Source organism: Hypomesus transpacificus, chromosome 15 (genome assembly GCF_021917145.1).
Source record: "Hypomesus transpacificus isolate Combined female chromosome 15, fHypTra1, whole genome shotgun sequence".
Classification (NCBI taxonomy): domain Eukaryota; kingdom Metazoa; phylum Chordata; class Actinopteri; order Osmeriformes; family Osmeridae; genus Hypomesus; species Hypomesus transpacificus.
In genome coordinates, this window is record NC_061074.1 from 498,679 (window position 1) to 518,956 (window position 20,278).

At 51.4% G+C, this 20,278-nt stretch overlaps 2 protein-coding genes and 1 long non-coding RNA gene across 9 annotated transcripts in view; 2 read left to right on the plus strand and 1 right to left on the minus strand.

Annotated features, from left to right (window-relative positions):
• The first annotated feature begins 58 nt into the window (after positions 1-58).
• tlcd5a (TLC domain containing 5a) lies at positions 59-4,265 on the plus strand. Of its 2 annotated transcripts, XM_047036583.1 has the most exons (4): positions 59-171; positions 262-444; positions 1,363-1,565; positions 1,878-4,264. In XM_047036583.1, exons 3-4 carry the CDS (start codon positions 1,370-1,372, stop codon positions 2,408-2,410), a joined length of 729 nt encoding a protein of 242 aa, XP_046892539.1. In that variant the 5' UTR covers positions 59-171; positions 262-444; positions 1,363-1,369; the 3' UTR covers positions 2,411-4,264. The 2 variants fall into 2 exon arrangements, with proteins under 2 accessions (XP_046892539.1, XP_046892540.1); XM_047036584.1 differs by lacking the exons at positions 59-171; positions 262-444 and adding an exon at positions 451-1,171 and having other exon boundaries at positions 1,878-4,265.
• A 129-nt stretch (positions 4,266-4,394) lies between these two features.
• The window catches only part of arhgef12a (Rho guanine nucleotide exchange factor (GEF) 12a), a 30,160-nt gene continuing 14,276 nt past the window's right edge, over positions 4,395-20,278 (plus strand). For 3 of the 6 annotated variants that reach the window (XM_047035482.1, XM_047035484.1, XM_047035483.1), the window contains exons 1-7: positions 4,395-5,796; positions 13,820-13,840; positions 14,553-14,647; positions 16,408-16,455; positions 18,166-18,264; positions 19,660-19,709; positions 20,147-20,204. In XM_047035482.1, the coding sequence (XP_046891438.1) occupies positions 5,765-5,796; positions 13,820-13,840; positions 14,553-14,647; positions 16,408-16,455; positions 18,166-18,264; positions 19,660-19,709; positions 20,147-20,204 (403 nt within the window). In that variant the 5' untranslated portion in view covers positions 4,395-5,764. The remainder of the gene's footprint in view (positions 5,797-13,819; positions 13,841-14,552; positions 14,648-16,407; positions 16,456-18,165; positions 18,265-19,659; positions 19,710-20,146; positions 20,205-20,278) is intronic. The other 3 variants (XM_047035486.1, XM_047035487.1, XM_047035485.1) reach the window with 2 other exon arrangements.
• On the minus strand, positions 12,929-13,812 carry LOC124477588. Its single transcript, XR_006957167.1, has 2 exons — positions 13,000-13,812; positions 12,929-12,961 (listed from the first exon to the last, which is right to left on the minus strand). It is a non-coding gene; the product is annotated as an uncharacterized LOC124477588 (long non-coding RNA).

The following is a 20,278-nucleotide window of genomic DNA, read 5'->3' on the forward strand; positions in this document are numbered from 1 at the left end:
GAGAACGCGAAGTAGTGTAGCTACCTTCCTCACCACCAGATGTCTCTACGATTCCGAACCACCATCCTGACCAACAAACCAACCAACAGCATGGCTGGATCTAGATGTTCAACATTAGCTAAAGACTAGAGAGACCGACAATCTTCCATGCTAAATATGTATTTAGCCTTGGTAACTATCTTTAATTGCCTACTGCAACGTCAAAATCCCGTATTGGGAAATTAGCTGTTGCCAACGTAGTCTGCTGCTTCTGTTGCATAGTTTTAGAAGGAGGAGGAGAGAAGGAGGGGGAGATGCTGTTTACGAGCCGGAGAGAGCCGAGGGACACCATGAACACACAAACGAAGGCACTGTCACTAGACGATGCTTGCCGCTGCCAGGCACAAAAGGACTAAAGACAGCCTGAGGATCGAGACGTTCATGTGCATGCTTTGGATAAATAAGGTGATGATTTGGTTGTAAGCCGAGAATTTCGTTTATTTGTGTCGGTAGTAATGTCGTTGTTATTTGTCTCATTAGCATTAGCCATCTAGCTAGCATCCATACTAAAGAACAGATAGCATAGGGGCCAGCTAGCCTGGTGTGTCGTTGGCTATCACAAAGTACAAGAAAGCTTGCATATTCTGTTATGAGCCACCGTGACACCTGCCTCAATCACTTAATCAGGCAACGAGTACAGTAATCTGTACACCTCTTGTCTTCAACGTGTCACTGGTGTTATTGTTGTTGTGAACACTCTAAATAGTTTAGCTAGCCAGTCCTTTCCTAGTCTTTGATGAATAGGGCACTGTATTCCATAGAACAGGACACAATTGTATAGGATATCAAACAATGATACTCCACACTGTTTGATTGTACTGTTGTCAGACACCTGAAGATAACAAATCAAAAAAACTTGCAGAGTTGACAGAATATTTGCTGTGCAATCAAACAGACTCTGATCTAGTTTGGAAACTCCCTCCAGTGTGGAGGTCAAGACGTCTCCTAATGGGACACTGTGGTCTGATAAAACGTCACAAGAGCGGAGGAGGGCAGCCTTCCCACTATGCTGACAAGCTCTCGTTGAGTCCAGAACAGAGCACCCAGCTACTCACACACACACACTCACACTCACTCACACATACTGACAGACCTCTGTCAGGAACACTGGATCTGTACAGCTTCCTGGAAGGTAAAGCAGCTTCACAGTGTTTGAATTCTGTATTGTACAGCAGGAGAGGGTGTCTATCGTTTTACTCAACAGATTTTTGGCAAGTTTTTTGGGTTAGATTCAGATAACCTATTCAGACTGTTCTGAGCACAGTGGATGACAGAGGTAAGCTTAACTGAAATGTAATTCTGTGTGTGTGTGTGTGTCTTCAGCCAAGGAATGACGTTGATGGTCGTGGGTGTGGTCCTGTGCCTGTCAGGCTGGATCTCTCTGTACACGCTGCTGTGTAACATCAACGGTTCCCGTGGATACGAGTGGAACTGTCGCCTGGTAACCCTGGTCCATGGGATAATGGCGGTCTGCATCACAGCGTACATAGGCTACATAGACGGACCCTGGCCCTTCACTTACCCAGGTCAGCACACACACTGCTCTCATTGAATGGGAGTGTCGTTGATTCCAACAGCAAGCTGTTACAAGCAGCTAGAGGCTGTTGTAAGTAGACTACTCTTTGTTGCCTGGGACCCATACAACTGCATTGTAGACAAAAGTTATTGAGTTAATACAGTTTCCACAGAGACATAGCGACAACAGACCAGCTAAACCTAAAGCAGGAAATATGATCTGTATTCACCTCCTTGTATCCTTTCCTAAGAAGTTACCGTGAACACTGTATCTTCTGCTGTTCCAACATCTGAGACTCTCCCCCTTCACGTGTTGCAAACAGGCACCAAGAACACCCCCCTCCAGATCACCGCGTTGGCCCTGAGCCTGGGCTACTTCCTGTTCGACATGGGCTGGTGTGTGTACTTCCAGACGGAGGGCCCTGTGATGCTGGCCCACCACACCATCAGCATCCTGGGCATCATGCTGACCCTGGGCCTAGGCGAGTCTGGCATCGAGTCTTGCTCTGTCCTGTTCGGCAGCGAGGTGACCAACCCGCTCCTGCAGACGCGCTGGTTCCTGCGTCAGACCGGCCGCTACGACAGCGCCCTGGGCGATGCGGTGGACGTGGTCTTCGTGCTGCTGTTTGTGCTGATGCGGGTGGTGGTGGGCGGGTTCATGCTGTATTGTGAGCTAGCCTCGCCGCGGCCCATGATTGTCATCAAGTGTGGGGGCGTGGCCATGTACACCATGTCCTGGGTGTTCATGGTGGACATTGTGCGGTTCACTCTGAAGAAGAGCAGGAATTGGGGGCGGCGCCGCGGAGAGCAGCGTCCACCGGTCATGGTCAACGGACACGATGGGAAGACGGACTGAGAGGAGAGGAGGGAGAGACATGCTGACGGAAGATGGAATATGAGAGAGAGAAAGGGAAGAGAGATTGAGAGATGCAGTAGGAAGATGGAATGAGACACCAGGGGACAGAGAGAAAGAGGTTGTAGGGGAATCAAGACTGATTGACCAGGGTATAGAAAAAGAAACAGAGGTTGGTGAGTACAGAGTGGATAGACTGGAGTCTTCCCTCCTATTATCTCTCCTCCTAGTCTATCTCCTTTGCAGGTGGACAAGGCAGTTATAGTGCGACTTTCTTTATGTAACAGTGAATTATGGAAATTTACAGATTAGCAACGGACGTTTTTACTTTGTGTACCAGAGTCGATTGAACAGAGCTACTTTCATACATTTGGCCTCAGCAACTGAAAGTTAGCAAATAGTTGTGGGTGCCAAAGTGAGTCTTCGTACTGTCTAGAACTGTATCATGTTATTCTCGATGTTGGGGATTTTTGGGGCATCTTTTGAGAGCATGAAACAACTGTGAATATAAGAAACAAAGAAATTACATGTTTTGTTTAAAACAACTGATAATGTTGAAATATCTTGCCACACAAACAACAAGAAAAAACAACAACCGTGGCATAGTTCATGTCTTTCAAACCAAAGATGTAGTGACTGCCAATATACAACAAACCAAGTGGTTTCACAAGTGTATTTCTGTGACCTGTGACCTAATAGGGCTAATGTTCCTATGGAAACAGAATGTTAGGAGAAACATAGTTCTAGTGTCCAGAGATTTCCGTCCGACCATATGAAGCGTAAATCATGTGTTTTGCCGTATTTTCGGTGAATCTGCAGCTCACAAAGGGAGCAAAAATAGAGTGTTTTTGTCTTGGATTATGTCGCATGGTATTATCGTTCAGTACATATTAACTTCACTATCTCACTACTTTGTATAATCCCCTATCAGTTTCCAGTGCATTATATGAGTGGGTGTGGTGTCTGCCAATGCTTGCAGAGATAATGGCTTGCTTTCCGTGTGGCATGTTGCAATTCTGATATTACAATACTGATGTCAGCTGGTGGCTCTCCAGTTTACACTGTACATCTCGCCTGGGTCAATGTATCTACAATTGCCTTTCTGTGACGTTTAGCATCACTGGATGGATCACCAAATACCATAGCACTAGTTGTTGCAATAGGGCCTTATACCCTGTGTGTTCATTAATATTTGTAATTTACTACTTTTTTATCAAGTGTTCCTCTATTTTCAACCTGTGACTGAAACGGGAGAGTGTTTAACCTGTGTGTGCCTTCGTGACTTGAATGTACCTTTTCCCGATGTTTGTTTTCTTATCTCAGTGTGTTCTACGTCCACCCTTGTTAATGGATTTCCAATCTTAAACAAGTAAAACTTCAGAACTTTCAGAAATTGTTGTCGTTTACGCTGATCTGGCAGGACCTTGTGTGTAATTGGCTCTTTGCGCGCCTGTGGTACTCTGACTATCCACCAGATGGCATTCGGAAATCATTCACGCTTTCATGGACATCAGCGGACATCAACGAGCTATAGCTTCTTTATCATAAACACAAAGCCGGTTAATCCTCTTACAACAACTCTGTGTGTATACTATCAATGGTGTATACAATACTATACAGTACACATCACTCAGTGCATTTGAGTGTTGTAATTATATCCCTTTAAATAGACATTATGTCTGTTCTATTACAGCCTGTCTACTCGTTTGAACTGCTAGTTAGTAGCTAGTGTATGTCAATGTACTCCCAGAGAATTGGGGATTTGTGGAGGAAGTCATGTTAATAGTGTCTATGTTGTGGTTACATATTATGAAGGTAAAATAATACCATCATGATACTATTCTCGTGAATAAACAAGATAATAGAGAATTGTATCATAAAGGAACAACTGCTGTATCAGTAGCATTAATATTGTTAATGTCATTTTATTATTATTATTATTTCGGTTGCAACGTTTTGTTTTTTTCCTCCCGGCGGAAGTACAGTAGTCGCTTGCAGTTTTGGAGCTGTGCTGTGTTGGCCTGCCGGGGCGTAGGGAAAATTTGGGAAATTGAAGAAAGTCGTTACTATCCAAACCTAATAGACTCCACCGTAGGAAAGGTGTTGGGTTTAATTGAGTGTTACCAGATTCTTGGTAAATAATTATTTGAGAGTCCGTGTTTGCTGCTTTTTATCTGTTAGCACGTTGCTAAAACTGCATTCACGGGAATTCTGAACTCAAAACGACTGAATTCGGGAAACATGGAGTCAAGGAAAGCTGCGATCCGCTAGTCGAGTTTTGCAATCCTGAAGAGAGACTCAAAGGACACCGGGAACTAACTTTCATACCCTCCTGTACCGTACCTGGGATCGTACTGATTTTGTTTTCATTGCGAAGATTGTTTTTGTAAACAGGAGTCGTATTTGCACCGGTGGGAGCGGGGCACACAGAGCAAAGTTTTCTATTGAAAGAGCTGGCTAGCTAGCTAGCCAGAGAGTTCGCTAGCTTGACCTAACCTCCGCACGGACATAAACATTTTGAGTCTAACTGTAGCTGCGAAACAATTATTTATAAAAACCAATTCAGCACCGATAGCCAAAGAACACTTTATTATAGCTTTACTACTTCATTACTGTACTGCAAAGCTAACCACATTGCTGCCATTAGCTTTCGTTCGCTAATTTGTTACACGGGTTTCAACTGAGTTGCCAGTCTTAAAGAATTTCTCCGCTACGCTAGCTGGTCACGAGGGACTCGTCGGTACGGTCTGGAAGCTGGGAACACCAAACGGGACTGACGGAATTTTCAGCATCCCTGACAATCGTTTTCATCGGGCTGGGAGTAACTCGTTAGCTTATCGGTCTGAGTGTGTTTACACGTTCGGATTTGATTTCCAGTGTGATGCAAATCTTTTCGATTGACCTCAGAGGATTACATGGACACGGATGCAGGTGACAGTGCCAGCGCTAATATTTTGTTAAGGGAATAGATAAGGAGTCTATCCTCAGCATCTGAAAACGAGTGCATCTTCTCGACGAAAGGAGACGTGTCCATATTAATGTAAATAAATTGCTTTCTTTACGATACTCTAGGGAGGGTTCCGTATGCAATGGTTTGGCATAGGTAACCAACTACACTCAATACTGTTGAAGGGATACCGTTCTTGCATTGGGAATCTTTTTGACGTGGCTGTCAAAACGTGCTGGTTTCTCACTGCAGACCCATCTTTTCAACAACCCAGTCCAGCCCTTGTTCTGCCCTTTCAGCACTCACACAGACGAATGTTTCTGAAAGACACCTATAAGAGACTGTCTCGTCGCTTTATGGAAAATGTCAATCGGAAATAAATCGCAGCAAGTCTAAGAAACGGAAGCCCAATGAGCGACACACAGTCCAGTACCTCTGACAGGTAAATAGCGACCTTCAACACACCCACATGTCAACACGCACACACACAGATGGGTGCACCGGGCCATTGTCATGGAAGACAACAAACACTTTTACCAACCGTACCGGTAGTCTGTTGTTGTTATTTTTGTCTTATGTTGCAACTAGTCAATATAGCCTACTTCCCTCTAGCTTTGCGGTTGAGGTTCACAGTCAGACGGGGGCAGGTTTGCTCCAGTTTAGGTATCCCGATAGATACACGTTTCCTCATAGCAGTCAGCAGGGACAAACGTGTCATAAAGACAGATAGAATAAAAAGCATATCCACCATATACGCCACGTGAATTTTTGGCAGGGAGGCCTTCAGGCATGTAAACTTTTGAACTTTCCATAACCAGTATAGTTCCTAAAAACGAACAACACCTGAATGTGTGCATGTTTTTTAGTGAGGATGAGTCAGCAGCGTCCGGTACTGACGCCAGTCTCCTTGTTGCCAGCTAGATGACAAACAGTGAAAGAAAGAACGAGAGGCAAAGATAGAAAAAGAGAGAATGCAGTTGCGGAGTATCTTCTCTGAGTTGATGAGACCTGACAGGAGGATTGATAGTTGATGCAGTCGCACCCTCAAGCCTTCTCACCTGAGAATCGCTTGTCCTGCTTTAAATGGAGTGCAACAGACTGGAAAGAGCCTAGAGCAGGTTGTGAATAGACTTGGCTAGACATCCAGGCCGAGAGCAAGTTCCATTCTCTCTCTCTCTCTCTCTCTCTCTCTCTCTCTCTCTCTCTCTCTCTCTCTCTCTCTCTCTCTCTCTCTCTCTCTCTCTGTAGTTTGTGTAGTGTGACAGCATGGTCAGGGATAGAGATTATAGAGAGAGCAGGAACAGAGTGCTATCAGGTCGGCCTGGCCATATTCAGATTAGATTCAGAGTGAGAGAGAGACATCAGTTAGAGCTTAGGGGACGGGAGAGTGAGACTACATAGACTACAATAATATCAGTTGTGTAATGGGATGGGACAGAACGACCATGAGAAAGAGTGCCTCACTAAGGGAGAGACCAGTGGGAATAATACTCAAGACAAGGAGAGACACATAGTAGAGACTCAGCTGTCGGGACAGAACAGAGTGGGGCTAGGGAAGGATGACGAGAGGGAGGGAGAGAGAGGGAGAGAGATAGGGAGAGGGAGAAAGAGAGAGGGAGAGAGAGAGAGAGAGCAGCCTTAAGAGAACTGATGTTGTGTGTCTGCCAAAGTCACATGCAGGTATGAGGTAAGCCCTACTCAGCTCCTCATTCACACACCAGTGAGAGGCTAAGATGCCACCTGAGCCTCTAAAGCAATTTAGACCAGGCAGCTATTACTCAAGAGACACTCCAGAGACTTACAGTACGGAAAGAGAGATCGACAAGGGAGGCAGAGATACACACAGGCAGGCAGAGACAGACAAACAGACAAAGAATGCATGTTAGCAAGGGAGGGAATCCCTCCTGTTTAACAACATTATACCTCCTCACTGTGATTATCAGGCTGTGTCACTGCCGACCTCTCCACAGAGCAGAGAGAGAGAGAAGGGGGGCAAGGAATGGGAGACGGTTAGGGGGAGCATGTTTCAGAGATGGATAGAGATGAAGAGGAAGATGAACTGAAAGATGAGAGAGGTGGTGGGGGGGGGGGGGGTTGAGGGTTAGCCCATGTTGGCCATGATTGGGAAAGCAGGGTGGGGTTGTAGCCTGGTTACATGGTAGAGGGGACGTCTCTTCACCCCACTCTGTGATGCTGATGGGAGGAGACAGTCACTCCAAAGTCTCCTGGTTTCAGAGAGGGCTGCAGGACATAGCCCAGCTAGCATGGGAGGGCAGGGAGGAAGAGTGTCAGGTCTTCATTTGTTTACTTGTCTTCACTTGTCAATGTTAGGAGCTCTGGCCCTCTCACGCTGGCTCCTTACTGACTGGTGATGGGGAGGCTGTGTCTTGGGGGAGGCTGTGTCTGGGGGGAGGCTGTGTCTGGGGGAGGCTGTGTCTGGGGGAGGCTGTGTCTGGGGGAGGCTGTGTCTGGGGGAGACTGTGTCTGGGGGAGGCTGTGTCTGGGGGAGGCTGTGTCTGGGGGAAGGCTGTGTCTGGGGGAGGCTGTGTCTGGGGGAAGGCTCTGTCTGGGGAAGGCTGTGTCTGGGAGGAGGCTGTGTCTGGGGGAGGCTGTGTCTGGGGGGAGGCTGTGTCTGGTGTTTAACCAACAGAGTGCTCTGATGTTCTGATTTGACTGCTTGCTGTAGCTAAAGGACAGATATATGGATATGGAACATAGATTAGCCCAGCTGCAGAGCTGCAGCCAGCAGTGTCTTATCAGCTTGGCTAGACACTTTTCTTTTCCAACAGGGCCTTTCACCTGGTGTGGTGTGCTATTATAACAGAAGCGTGAGTGAGTGAGTGAGTGAGTGTGTGTGTGTGTGAGAGAGAGAAAGAGAGAGGGAGCTTGTGAATGTGTGGAGTCATTGTGTGTGTTTGTCTGAAAGAGACAGCGTGTGTGAGACAGATAGAGGGCAAATGCAGCTTCTCTGCAGCCATTTAGATGTGATTTATGTGACCCAGCCCCCCGCCCCCCTCCGCTGCCTCCCTGGTGGGGATGCTCTGATCTAATTGAATGCAGTCTCAGGGCCAGTAGGCAGTGTGCAGAGAACAGCTACCTGCTGCACTACAATTAATCACACACAAACACACAGACAGCTAGAATACAAACACACACGCACTTATAGATAGGCTAGTTAGCACACACACACACACATATAAATACACATACACTCAGAAAGGCTAGCTAGCACACACACACATAAAAATACTCATGCACATACTGATAGACTACCACGCACACATACACACAGTGTAGACTAGCTGGCTCATGTCTCCAGTAAGGTCCCTTGCCGTGTTGTTGTTACCCAACCACCTCTGCAACCCTGGACGGGTCTCAGAATAGTGTCCACCCAGTATAGCATGAAGACATGGATACTCCCCAAGCCCTCCCTTCTCCTCTCCCCATCTTTGTTCATCTTTGCTCTCCCCAGCTATCTCGTCTCATCTCTCCCCAGTCCTCCTCCTCATATCTCCTCTCTCCTCGGCCCTCCTCCTCATATCTCCTCTCTCCTCGGCCCTCATTTCCTATTCTCCCTTCTTTTCTCCTCTCCTCCACTCCTCTCCTCTGTCAGATATCCTGATAGGGCTTACTGGGGCAGAAAGGGCACCATGTTCCCCTCAGGCTAAATCTGGCTGGGGAGCTCTCTCCCCTTTTGTATTCTCTCTCTTTCCCTGATTCCTGTGGTATTCTCTGTCTTAAATTTTTCTCTGTATCGATTTATCCCACTGTGTTCCATATGTTCTTCCGGAAACAGACACCCAAATACACGGATGAACTAATCAATAGAGCGTTAAGTCTCTGTGATACGTACCCCATCCCCATCTCTCGTCTGCGTGATGAGGTCATCAGGAGGTGACAGTAGAGTCTAAGCCCCGACCCCTGACCCCTGACTGTGCCTTATTCAGGCCGTGATGATCCCTCGCTCCCCCCGTGACCTCACAGTGTTCTGGTTCAGCTGCCTGGCTCCATCTAACCTTTAGCCCCCGTCCTGCCTGGGAAAGCCTGCTCCGTGGAGGTGACACTCTCTCCTGATGGATTCAAACACCAGGGAGGAAGCAGTGTTGCCTCGCTGGTTTGCTCAGTTCAGTGTTTTTCGTCTCCCGGCCTCCTCCTCTCCCCCCCACCCCCTCCCGCTCCTCCTCTTGATGGAAGTCCCTCATTAACAGACTGGGCCCTGTGTTTCAGAGAGCCACTCTGTTTGGCCTGTCCCTCCCTGCTTAGTCCGGGCCCGGTCACAAGCAGCTCAGCCACAGTTTTCCATCAAAACACCAAACCTCAATGGAGCATTCAGGCCTGTTCCTGCCTCCCACAGCCCTTCCCCCCTCCCACCCCACCCCGCCTCTCTCTTCCCACCCCACCCTGCCTCTCTTTCCCCCCCGCTCTGCCTCTCTCGTTGTGCTTTCTGTCTCTCCCTCTGGTTTCATACTGTCTACCCGTCTCCCTCCTCTACTCCTGTATTGCCCCCCTCCTTTTCCCACCTCTCCTCTACCCTTCTCCTTCACCCTTGATCTCCCCACCCTTCACCACCTCCTCTTTCACCACACCACGCCCCTCTCCTCCTCCTCCTCCTCCACCACCTCTCTCCTCCTCCACCCTCCTCCTCCACCACCCATCTCCTCTTCCTCCACCCTCCTCCACCACCACCCTCCTCCTCCACCCCTCTCCTCCTTCACCCCTCTCCACCACCCCTCTCCTCCTCCACCCTCCTCCTCCACCACCCCCTCCTCCTCCACCCTCCTCCACCACCCCTCTCCTCCTCCACCCTCCTCCCTCCTCCACCACCCCTCTCCTCCTCCACCCTCCTCCTCCTCCACCACCCCTCTCCTCCTCCACCCTCCTCCTCCACCACCCCCTCCTCCTCCACCCTCCTCCCTCCTCCACCACCCCTCTCCTCCTCCACCCTCCTCCTCCACCACCCCCTCCTCCTCCACCCTCCTCCACCACCCCTCTCCTCCTCCACCCTCCTCCTCCTCCACCACCCCTCTCCTCCTCCACCCTCCTCCCTCCTCCACCACCCCTCTCCTCCTCCACCCTCCTCCTCCACCACCCCATCCTCCTCCACCCTCCTCCACCACCCCTCTCCTCCTCCACCCTCCTCCTCCTCCACCACCCCTCTCCTCCTCCACCCTCCTCCTCCTCCTCCACCCCTCTCCTCCTCCTCCTCCTCCACCACCCCTCTCCTCCTCCTCCTCCTCCACCACCCCTCTCCTCCTCCACCCTCCTCCTCCACCACCCATCTCCTCTTCCTCCACCCTCCTCCACCACCACCCTCCTCCTCCACCCCTCTCCTCCTCCACCCCTCTCCACCACCCCTCTCCTCCTCCACCCTCCTCCTCCACCACCCCCTCCTCCTCCACCCTCCTCCCTCCTCCACCACCCCTCTCCTCCTCCACCCTCCTCCTCCTCCACCACCCCTCTCCTCCTCCTCCTCCTCCACCACCCCTCTCCTCCTCCCCCGTGTCCCAGGCAGGGCACCTCTAGCTGAGTGTGTGCCGAGGATTCTCCCCCTCACAGAGGGCTGAGAACCCTGGCAGCAGCTCCTTGCCACGTCCGTCACAGGAAGCTCCACTATGCTGCGAGATGGCAACAACAGAACTCGCCCTCAAAATACTTAGTGCCCCTATCGTCTTCTTCATTCCCTGACACTGCTCCTGGTGAGGAATCACAACAACATCAATGTGCCCTTTCCCTAGTGTCTCTACCCCGGTGCGGCGACGGTTGCACGGAGAGTTCCGATTTCGAAGGTTTGTCCGACGCCCGTCTGTGTTATGGTGGGTGTGGTACAGGTCTTGTAGGTTGAGCTCATCTCAAAGGAGCTTTTCATTCCTGTTCCTGCCTGGCATGTCCCGTTAGCCTAGCCTGGCCTGCATGTTTTTGCTTGTTCCTATGATTCAGCAGCACTAAGGACAACACACCAGACAAGCCTCCTGTTCCGTGCCCCCCCCCCCCCCCCCCCCCCCCCCCCACCCCAGAAAGCTTGATTGTTTGTGTGCGCTGGCTTTTCCGTGGCTCCCTGAAGGAGGGCGGGAGGTTTAGGGTGGAGGCCCTTAAGTCGGTTGCTGTTTCTGTTGCTGCTACCACTACGGTAGCTGGTCTCTCTGGAACTTATTACGGCCAGGGTTAGTCATAAACAGGCCATTCAGCTGCCTGACCTAGCCTGCTCTGAATAGGGCGCTCTGTCGCTTGGAGAGAAGGGGGGGGGAGTGGAGGGTACAGGGGGGGAAAGGCAGTCTATCGTCTGAAGAGGTTAAGAGAGAGAGCGAGAGAGAGAGAGAGTCATGCACTGTCTGCTGGAAAGAGATGGACTGAGAGAGCGAGCGATAGAGGGTGCAGAGTAAGAGAGAGAGATATGGTGAGGGACAGGGGGTGTATTGTGTGCCAGGAGGTAGTTAGTGAGATGTGAGGTCTCACACTGATACTGAGGACTTCTCTCAGCACAGTCTCAAGGCCAGCCGGCAAGCTACCTCAACACTTCTCACTCAGCCAGCCAGCCATCCACCTCAGCACAACACTACACCCTCTCCCTCCCTCTCTCTTTCGCTCTCCCTCCCTCTCTCTCTCTTTCGCTCTCCCTTCCTCTCTTTCGCTCTCCCTCTCTCTTTCGCTCTCCCTTCCTCTCTTTCATTCTCCCTCTCTTTCCTTCCTGAATGTTCCCCCTCTTCCTATTTCTCTCATATTCTCCCCGTCCTACTCTCCCCTCTCTCTCGTTCCCCTGACTCCCCTCTCTATCTCCCACTCTGCCTCCCTCCTGCCTTTCTCCCACTCTTTCTATCCCTCCTTCTCTCCCTCTCTATCTACTGTGTACTTTGAGCTCTGAGGTCTTGTTGACATGATAGAGGAGCTCACCTTACTGAAAAATTGATGACTCACTGATTCTGCTTTAATCAACATTTTGATGAGTTGCCTCAGCCTTGCCGTTAATCAATAAACCGATCGATCATTTCCTGGAAAACCAGGAAAGACTGTTGTAGACCACGTGACCTCTGACCTTCTGGCATCAGTCAGTGCAAGGTCCGCCTCACAGGAAGAAGCTGTGTCTTACAAGCTACACCCTAACCCTTCTGCTAGTCCTGTCTGCCATGCAGGCACCTTGGCTAGACTTACAACAGTGGTGGCACTCAAAGTCTGCCTAAGAACGAGAGAGAGAGAGAGAGAGAGAGAATGGAACTTGCTCTCCACGAGGTGGACAGAGGGAGGATGAGAGCGAGTGGCAGAAGGTAGAAAGGAGGGGGAGAGAGGTCGAGAGGACGGGCCGAAATGAGAGGGAGGAGGGTAGAGAGAGGCACGTTGGAGGGCATAGAGAGAGAGAGGCGTGTTGGAGGGCATCATCCCTGCCTAATCTCTTAATCTGCAGATGTAGCTGTGTTTATAGTGGAGTAGGAGACTGCTGCTGCTGTCTGGGGCGGATTAGGCTGTTTATTAGGACAGTCTATAGTGAGGGAGACCTAGAACCATGTTACCCTCACAGTCTATAGTGAGGGAGACCTAGAACCATGTTACCCTCACAGTCTATAGTGAGGGAGACCTAAAACCATGTTACCCTCACAGTCTATAGTGAGGGAGACCTAGAACCATGTTACCCTCACAGTCTATAAGGGGAGACCTAGAACCATGTTACCCTCACAGTCTATAGTGAGGGAGACCTAGAACCATGTTACCCTCACAGTCTATAGTGAGGGAGACCTAGAACCATGTTACCCTCACAGTCTATAGTGAGGGAGACCTAGAACCATGTTACCCTCACAGTTTATAGTGAGGGAGACCTAGAACCATGTTACCCTCAGTCTATAAGGGGAGACCTAGAACCATGTTACCCTCACAGTCTATAGTGAGGGAGACCTAGAACCATGTTACCCTCACAGTCTATAGTGAGGGAGACCTAGAACCATGTTACCCTCACAGTCTATAGTGAGGGAGACCTAGAACCATGTTACCCTCACAGTCTATAAGGGGAGAACTAGAACCATGTTACCCTCACAGTCTAGAGAGGAACAACTAGAACCTTATACCCTCACAGTCTATAGTGAGGGAGACCTAGAACCATGTTACCCTCACAGTCTATAGTGAGGGAGACCTAGAACCATGTTACCCTCACAGTCTATAGTGAGGGAGACCTAGAACCATGTTACCCTCACAGTCTATAGTGAGGGAGACCTAGAACCATGTTACCCTCACAGTCTAGAGAGGAACAACTAGAACCTTATACCCTCACAGTTTAGAGGGGGAGAACTAGAACCTTATACCCTCACAGTCTAGAGAGGAAGAACTAGAACCCATGTGGGTAACATCCCCCATGGATTTCACAGGTTAGGCCTGGAAGATCTGGTTGCCAGACATCACGTTTGTTTGATTTCAAATGGATGTGTTGCGTTGTGATGTGGGATATCAGGTCTGTTGATGGTCTATCTTCTTTTGCCTTACAGGTTTACCAAGAAAGCAAGCAGGTAAGTGTCAAAAGCGTAACTAAGTTATATAAAGGTTGTGGCTAGGTCGCACGCACGCACACACTCTTTGGGACATATAGTAAGGAAGCCTTTAGGAGGCCCCGGTGTGTGCTGCACAGAAGTCTTTAGAGGCACACACACACACACACACGCGCACACACTCATGCGCGCGCACACACACACACAAACATACACAGTTTTGGGGACAAAGGGTTCCCTTTTCTGAGCTGGCCTGTCTCTGCCTTCCACAGAGAACAGAGGTCTCTCACACAACTCTCTCCCCAGCCTGGAGAACCGTACACACACACACACACACACAGACAGACACCCCCCCCCCCCCCCCCCCCCCCCCTGCTGTGAGGCCACTCAGCACAGCTTCTCCTCATCCCTCAGTCACATACTCTCTCCATGATTCATCGGGTCGTCTGCAGCCATGCAGGCGTTGGGTGAACAAGTGAAGCGCTTGTTGTCAGGGTATTCCCCCTTCTCTTGGTGTGACTGTACAGTACGGGTGGGGGGGGGGGTGGTGGTGACACTGTCTTTGTATGTGGGCCGGTCGAGGATGGGAGTGTCAGGGGTGTCTGTGGAAGATGCTGACACTGTATTTTGTGTGTGATGATTCGTGGTCTTGGTTTGTGGAGTGGTTGGAGTGTGGTGGTTTGTTGCTGGTCTGATTAACACAATGTTTTCTTTCCTCTCTCTGTGTCTCCAGATCCAGCAGTATTCTCAGCAGAGACCACCCCCCTGACAAGAAACCCAAAAGTGACAAACCGACGACCCCCTCGTCCAATGAGTTTGACCCGACAGGTAACCTCTCTCTCTTTCTCTCATTTTCCTCTCGCTCCATCTCTTCCCCCGCCCTTCTCTCCCTCCCTCTCCCTCCACTCTCTTTCTATTTCCCTTCCCTCTATTTCTTTCCTTCTTCTCCCATTCTTACACACACTCGCACAAATAAATGGTTTGGTGACGTAGGTCATTTTGGCACAGCATGCTGGGGTGACGCACGGATGGCGTGTGCTGCAGTTTCAATTGGCGCCCCCTGTGTTCAGCACGTGCATTGCGCCGCTCCCCCTGCTCTCAGCTGCTTCAGCATCAGGGCCAACGTGAGGGGTCTAGACTGGGTCCTCAGGAAGTCTCCGAAGCCAGCAGAACCTGCACCAGTTCATCTGGGCCACGTCTAGCAGAAGGACCATCTGGTCTTCTGGACATGAACAGTTGCGTTATTAATGTGCCGCGCTCTGGGCATTTCCGTGGGCTTGATGCACAGCTGAGCTGCACTTCAACAATACTGCTCGAACCATGCACTTCTGCTCCTTGGTTATCTGCTGCACTTACTATGCTTTTTGATACAAATAAATACATGAAAAGAAGTGTGCTAAACTCCTAAACGTAAATGGCCACAGTGACGATGACCCTGGCCGAGCTCCCGGCCTCGTGGCTGAACCCAGGCAGGACTCTGGTGTGCTGGTGACAGGGAGCCAGACAGGGTCTCAAGGTTGGACTTCCTGCTTATCTCCCGGCGCCTCACGTGGACTCTTAAAGAGGCCGCTCCTGTCAGCAAGAGTTACGCAAGACGTCCGCTCTGTCCCCCCCCCCCCCCCCCCCGCCTGCTCCAGACACCTCAGGCTCCTTATCTGCTGCTCTGATGGAGTCAGACTGCGGGCGCGTCGACAAACACAGGCCCCGGCGCTCCTCTGGGGGGGTTCTCCTCATTTCGCTGACTCAATGTTGACTGAAACACGTTGGGGTCGTTTTATCACCCACACCCGTACGATTCCTGTTCATGCGTTTCGTTTCAAACGGTTTTTAAGCCACCTTGAGTGCCGGATATTCAGTGAACAAAACCTAGGAAACCCAGATGGGAGCTGTGCTTGTCCATGGAGACCCTCTCCTGGATGTGGACGCCATGTTTAACCAGCGTAGCTGCTTGGTCTGCTTGCTAACAGGTGTGTGGGTGCTGCTCACCTGCCTCCACTGCTCTGCTTCTCTTCCTGGCCGTCACCTCTTCCTTGCAGGGCCTTTCCTTCCTCCTCGTCCCATTTCCGTCCTCATCCCGTCTTCCTCCTCATCCCCTCCACTGCACTGATCATGGATTCTCCGCGGAGTGCCGTGCTTCAGTCTGGCTTCAGTCAGTGAAGCTTGGGTTCATCTGCAGCGAGGGCATGAATCCATGTGTTGGCGGCATGCTAGCTGCAGTGCACGACGAGCACACATGTTTGATGCTGCGAATGGCCCCTGACGAAGCCTGTCTGTTACCGTGCCGACGGCTACCTGGCACCCTGGGAGCCCCCACTCTTGTCATCTCGCTTGTTGTCCGTGCTCATGCTGTGTTCTACCATTATGATTTCTCCCTCGTAATTCTGTCTTTCTCTCCCTGCCTCTCCCTCTCCCTGTCTCTCTCTATTTGTGTCTCACCTTCCTGGATTGTGTGTGTCTTATCGTCTCTGTGTCCCTGTCTCTGCCGTCCTGTCTCGTGTCTCCACCCTGCCCCCTCGTCCCGCCCTCCTCTCACTCTCCCCCCCCCTCCTCCTGGCTGTGTGGCGTGGTGTTGGGTCTGGGCTTGGCAGGAGCCCTGGTGCAGAGGACTGGTACTGAGCTGGAGGGCAAGTCCTGCGGTAAGACAAGATGGCTGCTGCTGGTGGTGGTGGTGGGGGAGGTGGGGGGGGGTATGGGTTTTGGTGTTGGAGAGGGTGTGTTGCTGTTTGGGGTGTGGATGGGATGTGGGGGTGGTGGTGTTTCTGGGGGTCGGATGGGATGTGGGGGTTGGTGTTGGGGATGGTGATGGTGATGGGAGACAGGTGTGGTGTTGGGGGTGTGGATAGGGGGTGGGGGTGGTGGCGTTGGGGGTATGGATCGTGGTAGACAGGTGGGGTGGTGTTGGGGGTGGAGCTGGTGAGGGGAAGTGTTTGGCCTAGGTGGGGCTGCTGCTAAGTGCAGGTCCCAGGACCAACCGACTGGCTCTCAATCCACATGTGAGGCTGGTGGTGAGGACTGACCCAGAATCTGCACTTAAAGGCAGCACCCCCCGAGGTCATGTCTCAGCCGAGGTCATAGCCTTAGCTCCACCTTCCTGCTCTCCCCTCCCCCGACACCAGGCTTTCCCCTCCCCCAGCCCAAGGTTCTCCCCTGTTTGATTGCTTCCCTCTAGATATGCTCCTCCCCCAATCCCCCCCCTGCCACCTCCCTCCCCCACCTCCTCACAATGCACCTACAAGGTCCTCATCCTGACCCTACCCCAGGCTCTAACCCTACAAGGTCCTCATCCTGACCCCTGCCCTGGTCATAACCCTGCAAAGCCCTAATCTTATGTATAGGTCCTGTGTATAGGGTTAGGGCAGGCTATACCCAGATGCGGATCCCTAACCATGCAAAGCACTGGTCCTAACCCAAACCGCCAGGTGTCAGGGCCACCCTAAGCCTTTCTAGCCAACACAGCCAGGTACAGAGAGCCTATTTGTTTGTGAAATGTGAAAATGCAATAAAAAGAAACGAGAGAGAGAGAGAGAGAGAGAGAGAGAGAGAGAGAGAGAGAGAGAGAGAGAGAGAGAGAGAGAGAGAGAGAGAGAGAGCGAGAGCGAGAGCGAGAGCGAGAGCGAGAGCGAGAGCGAGAGCGAGAGCGAGAGCGAGGAAACAGATCCAGAGGGAGGGGGGGGTAACATGAGAGTCCCTCGCACCACTAGAGCTGGGTCATGTTTAAGCCCACGTCATCTCTGATGATCTCTAATCACATCTCTTTAATCACATCAACCATCGCCGCTCGTCCAGTCTCTCTGCTGACTCCACCAGGACGGACCCGTCTCGTGGAGGCAGCAGGGGGGCCTGGTTCCTGGGGCTCCATGTCTGGGGGGGCCCTGGCTGGGGGCTCCTGCCTGCATGGCCCATGGTTGGGGGGGCTGGGGTGACGATGATATGGGAACCAGTACACACACAGGCCTCTGTGTTGTGGTGCAACCTGTGGTGATTGATGAGGAGGGACTGGTTTACAGGGACAACAGTGCCCTCCTCACCCCCTCTCAGCACTGTCAGTTAGAAACATAGAGCAGGGAAGCTTGGACAGGGCCTACCGTGGCTTACTTACTGTCTCTAACACACAGCACTAATCCACACCGCTTGTGTCTGTCTCCTTCACTCTCTGTCCTCCACTGTCTCTCTCCTTCCCTCCCTTTGTTGTCTCTCTCGCTTTCTTTCTCTTGATTTCAATCTCTCCCTCTCCCCCCCCCCCCCCCCCCCCCCCCCCCCGTCAATCTCCATCCTCACCAACCTTCTCTTTCTGTCTCTCTCACTATGTGCCCCTCTTCACTACCCCACTCCATCCCTCCCTCCAGGTCTGGTCCAGAGATGTGTGATCATCCAGAAGGATGAGAACGGCTTCGGGCTGACCGTCAGCGGGGACAACCCCGTGTTCGTGCAGCTCGTCAAGGACGGTGAGAGGCTCGTTACTTCCCCCCGGTCTGAAGTGTTGGAGCTGGAGCTGAGCATGCACTTTGTCTGTGTGCACTTGGAGAAGGAGAGAGGGCGGAGGAGGAGGAGGAGGAAGGGGGCGATGAAGGATCAGGAGGAAGGAAGGATGAGGAGTAGGAGGAGAAGGAGGAGGAGGAGGAGGAGAAGGAGAGAGGATGGGGAAAAGTAGAACAAAGAAGGAGGAGGAAGGATGAGGAGGAAGGGAGGATGAGGAAAAGGAGGAACATAATCGGAGGAGAGCAGGAGAAAGAGAGGGAGGGGAAGGAGGAGGCGGAGGCGAGGTCCAAGTGTTTGACCTGAGTTTGACCGCCAGTTGCGCCTTCATAGCGGCAGCTAAAGAGCTTGGCCTCGTCATCTAGAAAATACTCCAGACTAGACAGGCGAGAGAGGAAGGAAAGGGGAAGTGGAGAAGACAAATCAGAGGTGAAGAAGTGGCGAGGAGAGAAAGGGAGGGGAGGGGAGAGAGGGAAAAGAAGAGCGGAGGGATACTTGGCGAGACGAGAGGGAGCAAAGGAAGGAGAGAGTGCCAGGCAGCTAGCGAGGAGGCTGCGCTCTGCAGAGCGCTGGGTCATGGTGACAACGGTCTCTGTTCTCACGCAACAACCTCACACTGCCCATCACAGCTCAGCAGAGATCCAGCGCTAGTGAAAACTTAGCAGACTGCAAACTGGCTTAGAGAACCACAGTTGTTTTTCCACCGCAATACTCTCACAATACAGCATGTATTAGTATCACTCCTGCTCCTGCTTGCGATAGGGGAGATGAGGGGGTTTCCTGCAAGATAGACACAACTGCTTCTCCCCAGTGTTTCTATCCTGGCAGATATGTGCACCAGTGACTGCTGTCTGCTGACTCTGGATTACTGATCTAGGTTCCATCCCATAATAACCCCCTCTGCAGTGTTGCCGGGACGCAGCAGCAGTGAAACGGGCGCTCCCTGCTCTCTTAACAACTGTTATTGTCAAACAGTCTGACTGTGCACCGTCAGCAGCGGGTGTGTGGGGTGTGGCGCGGAGAGAATGTGTGTGTGTGTGTTTACCATCTTCAAGTCTCCATACACACATAGTGGCTCCCTCCTGCTCTGAGAGGTTGGGAAGATTGAGCAGGGAGCATCTGAAACTTCCAGATGCTTCCATAGTTCTCCTGGGGTGGTGTCACTGTGCGTAGCTTCAAACAAAGCCCGGATGTTGTCGTGTTGACAGCCACCTCGCTTTCATGGGACCTGCTCTCCTGTCATCAGATTCATTATCCGTGCTGATGCTGTAATAGTTGTTTTCTGTTTGGGCCGTCATTATTTCTCCCTCTTAACTCTCTCTCTCGTGTGTGTGTTTGTTTGTACTGTCCTCTCTGCTCCTCAGATGGGGCTGCCATGCGAGCAGGAGTGCAGACAGGAGACAGGATCATCAAGGTACAGTCCCCCCTGCAGACACCTGGGTCCACCACCTCACACCACTCCTGTTTACCCAAACACGCTGGGTGCGCTTGATTTGGGTGGCCTGAGATTTAGGGCAGCTTCACCCCTCTCAATGAGAGAGTCTCTATTCAACAGTGTTGAACATCTCTCACCTGGCCACTCGACACTGCCACCTGCTGGACAGATTATGCACCACACAGGATATGGAGAGGCTGGTCATGGAGATCCTAATATGTATTATGATGTACAGGGGATAAACAAGCTGCAGTCCTCTCCAGTCTGTAATGTGTGCAGTCATCAGTCATCATGGCTGCTGTCATCTGACCTAGCCAGACAACAACTCTGTGTGACATGAGATCATGTGTATTTAGAGGGAATCTGGTCAGGTTTCAACAAATGGTCTCATCATGGCTGGCGTTTTCCCACTACAGGTTAACGGGACCCTGGTGACCCATTCTAACCACGTTGAAGTGGTCAAGCTCATCAAATGTAAGCTCTCAGCCGCCCCACCCTGTTGACCACCTGGCCCATCCCGTACAGCCGATGAGTTGCCTCCAAACTGG

What these genes read in the sequence shown, in the direction of transcription:
- tlcd5a (XM_047036583.1), top strand. Translation starts at nt 1,370, where the DNA reads ATGACGTTGATGGTCGTGGGTGTGGTCCTGTGCCTGTCAGGCTGGATC. An exon ending in CTGGCCCTTCACTTACCCAG is followed by an intron (nt 1,566 to 1,877) that starts GTCAGCACACAC and finishes TGTTGCAAACAG; the next exon opens with GCACCAAGAACACCCCCCTC.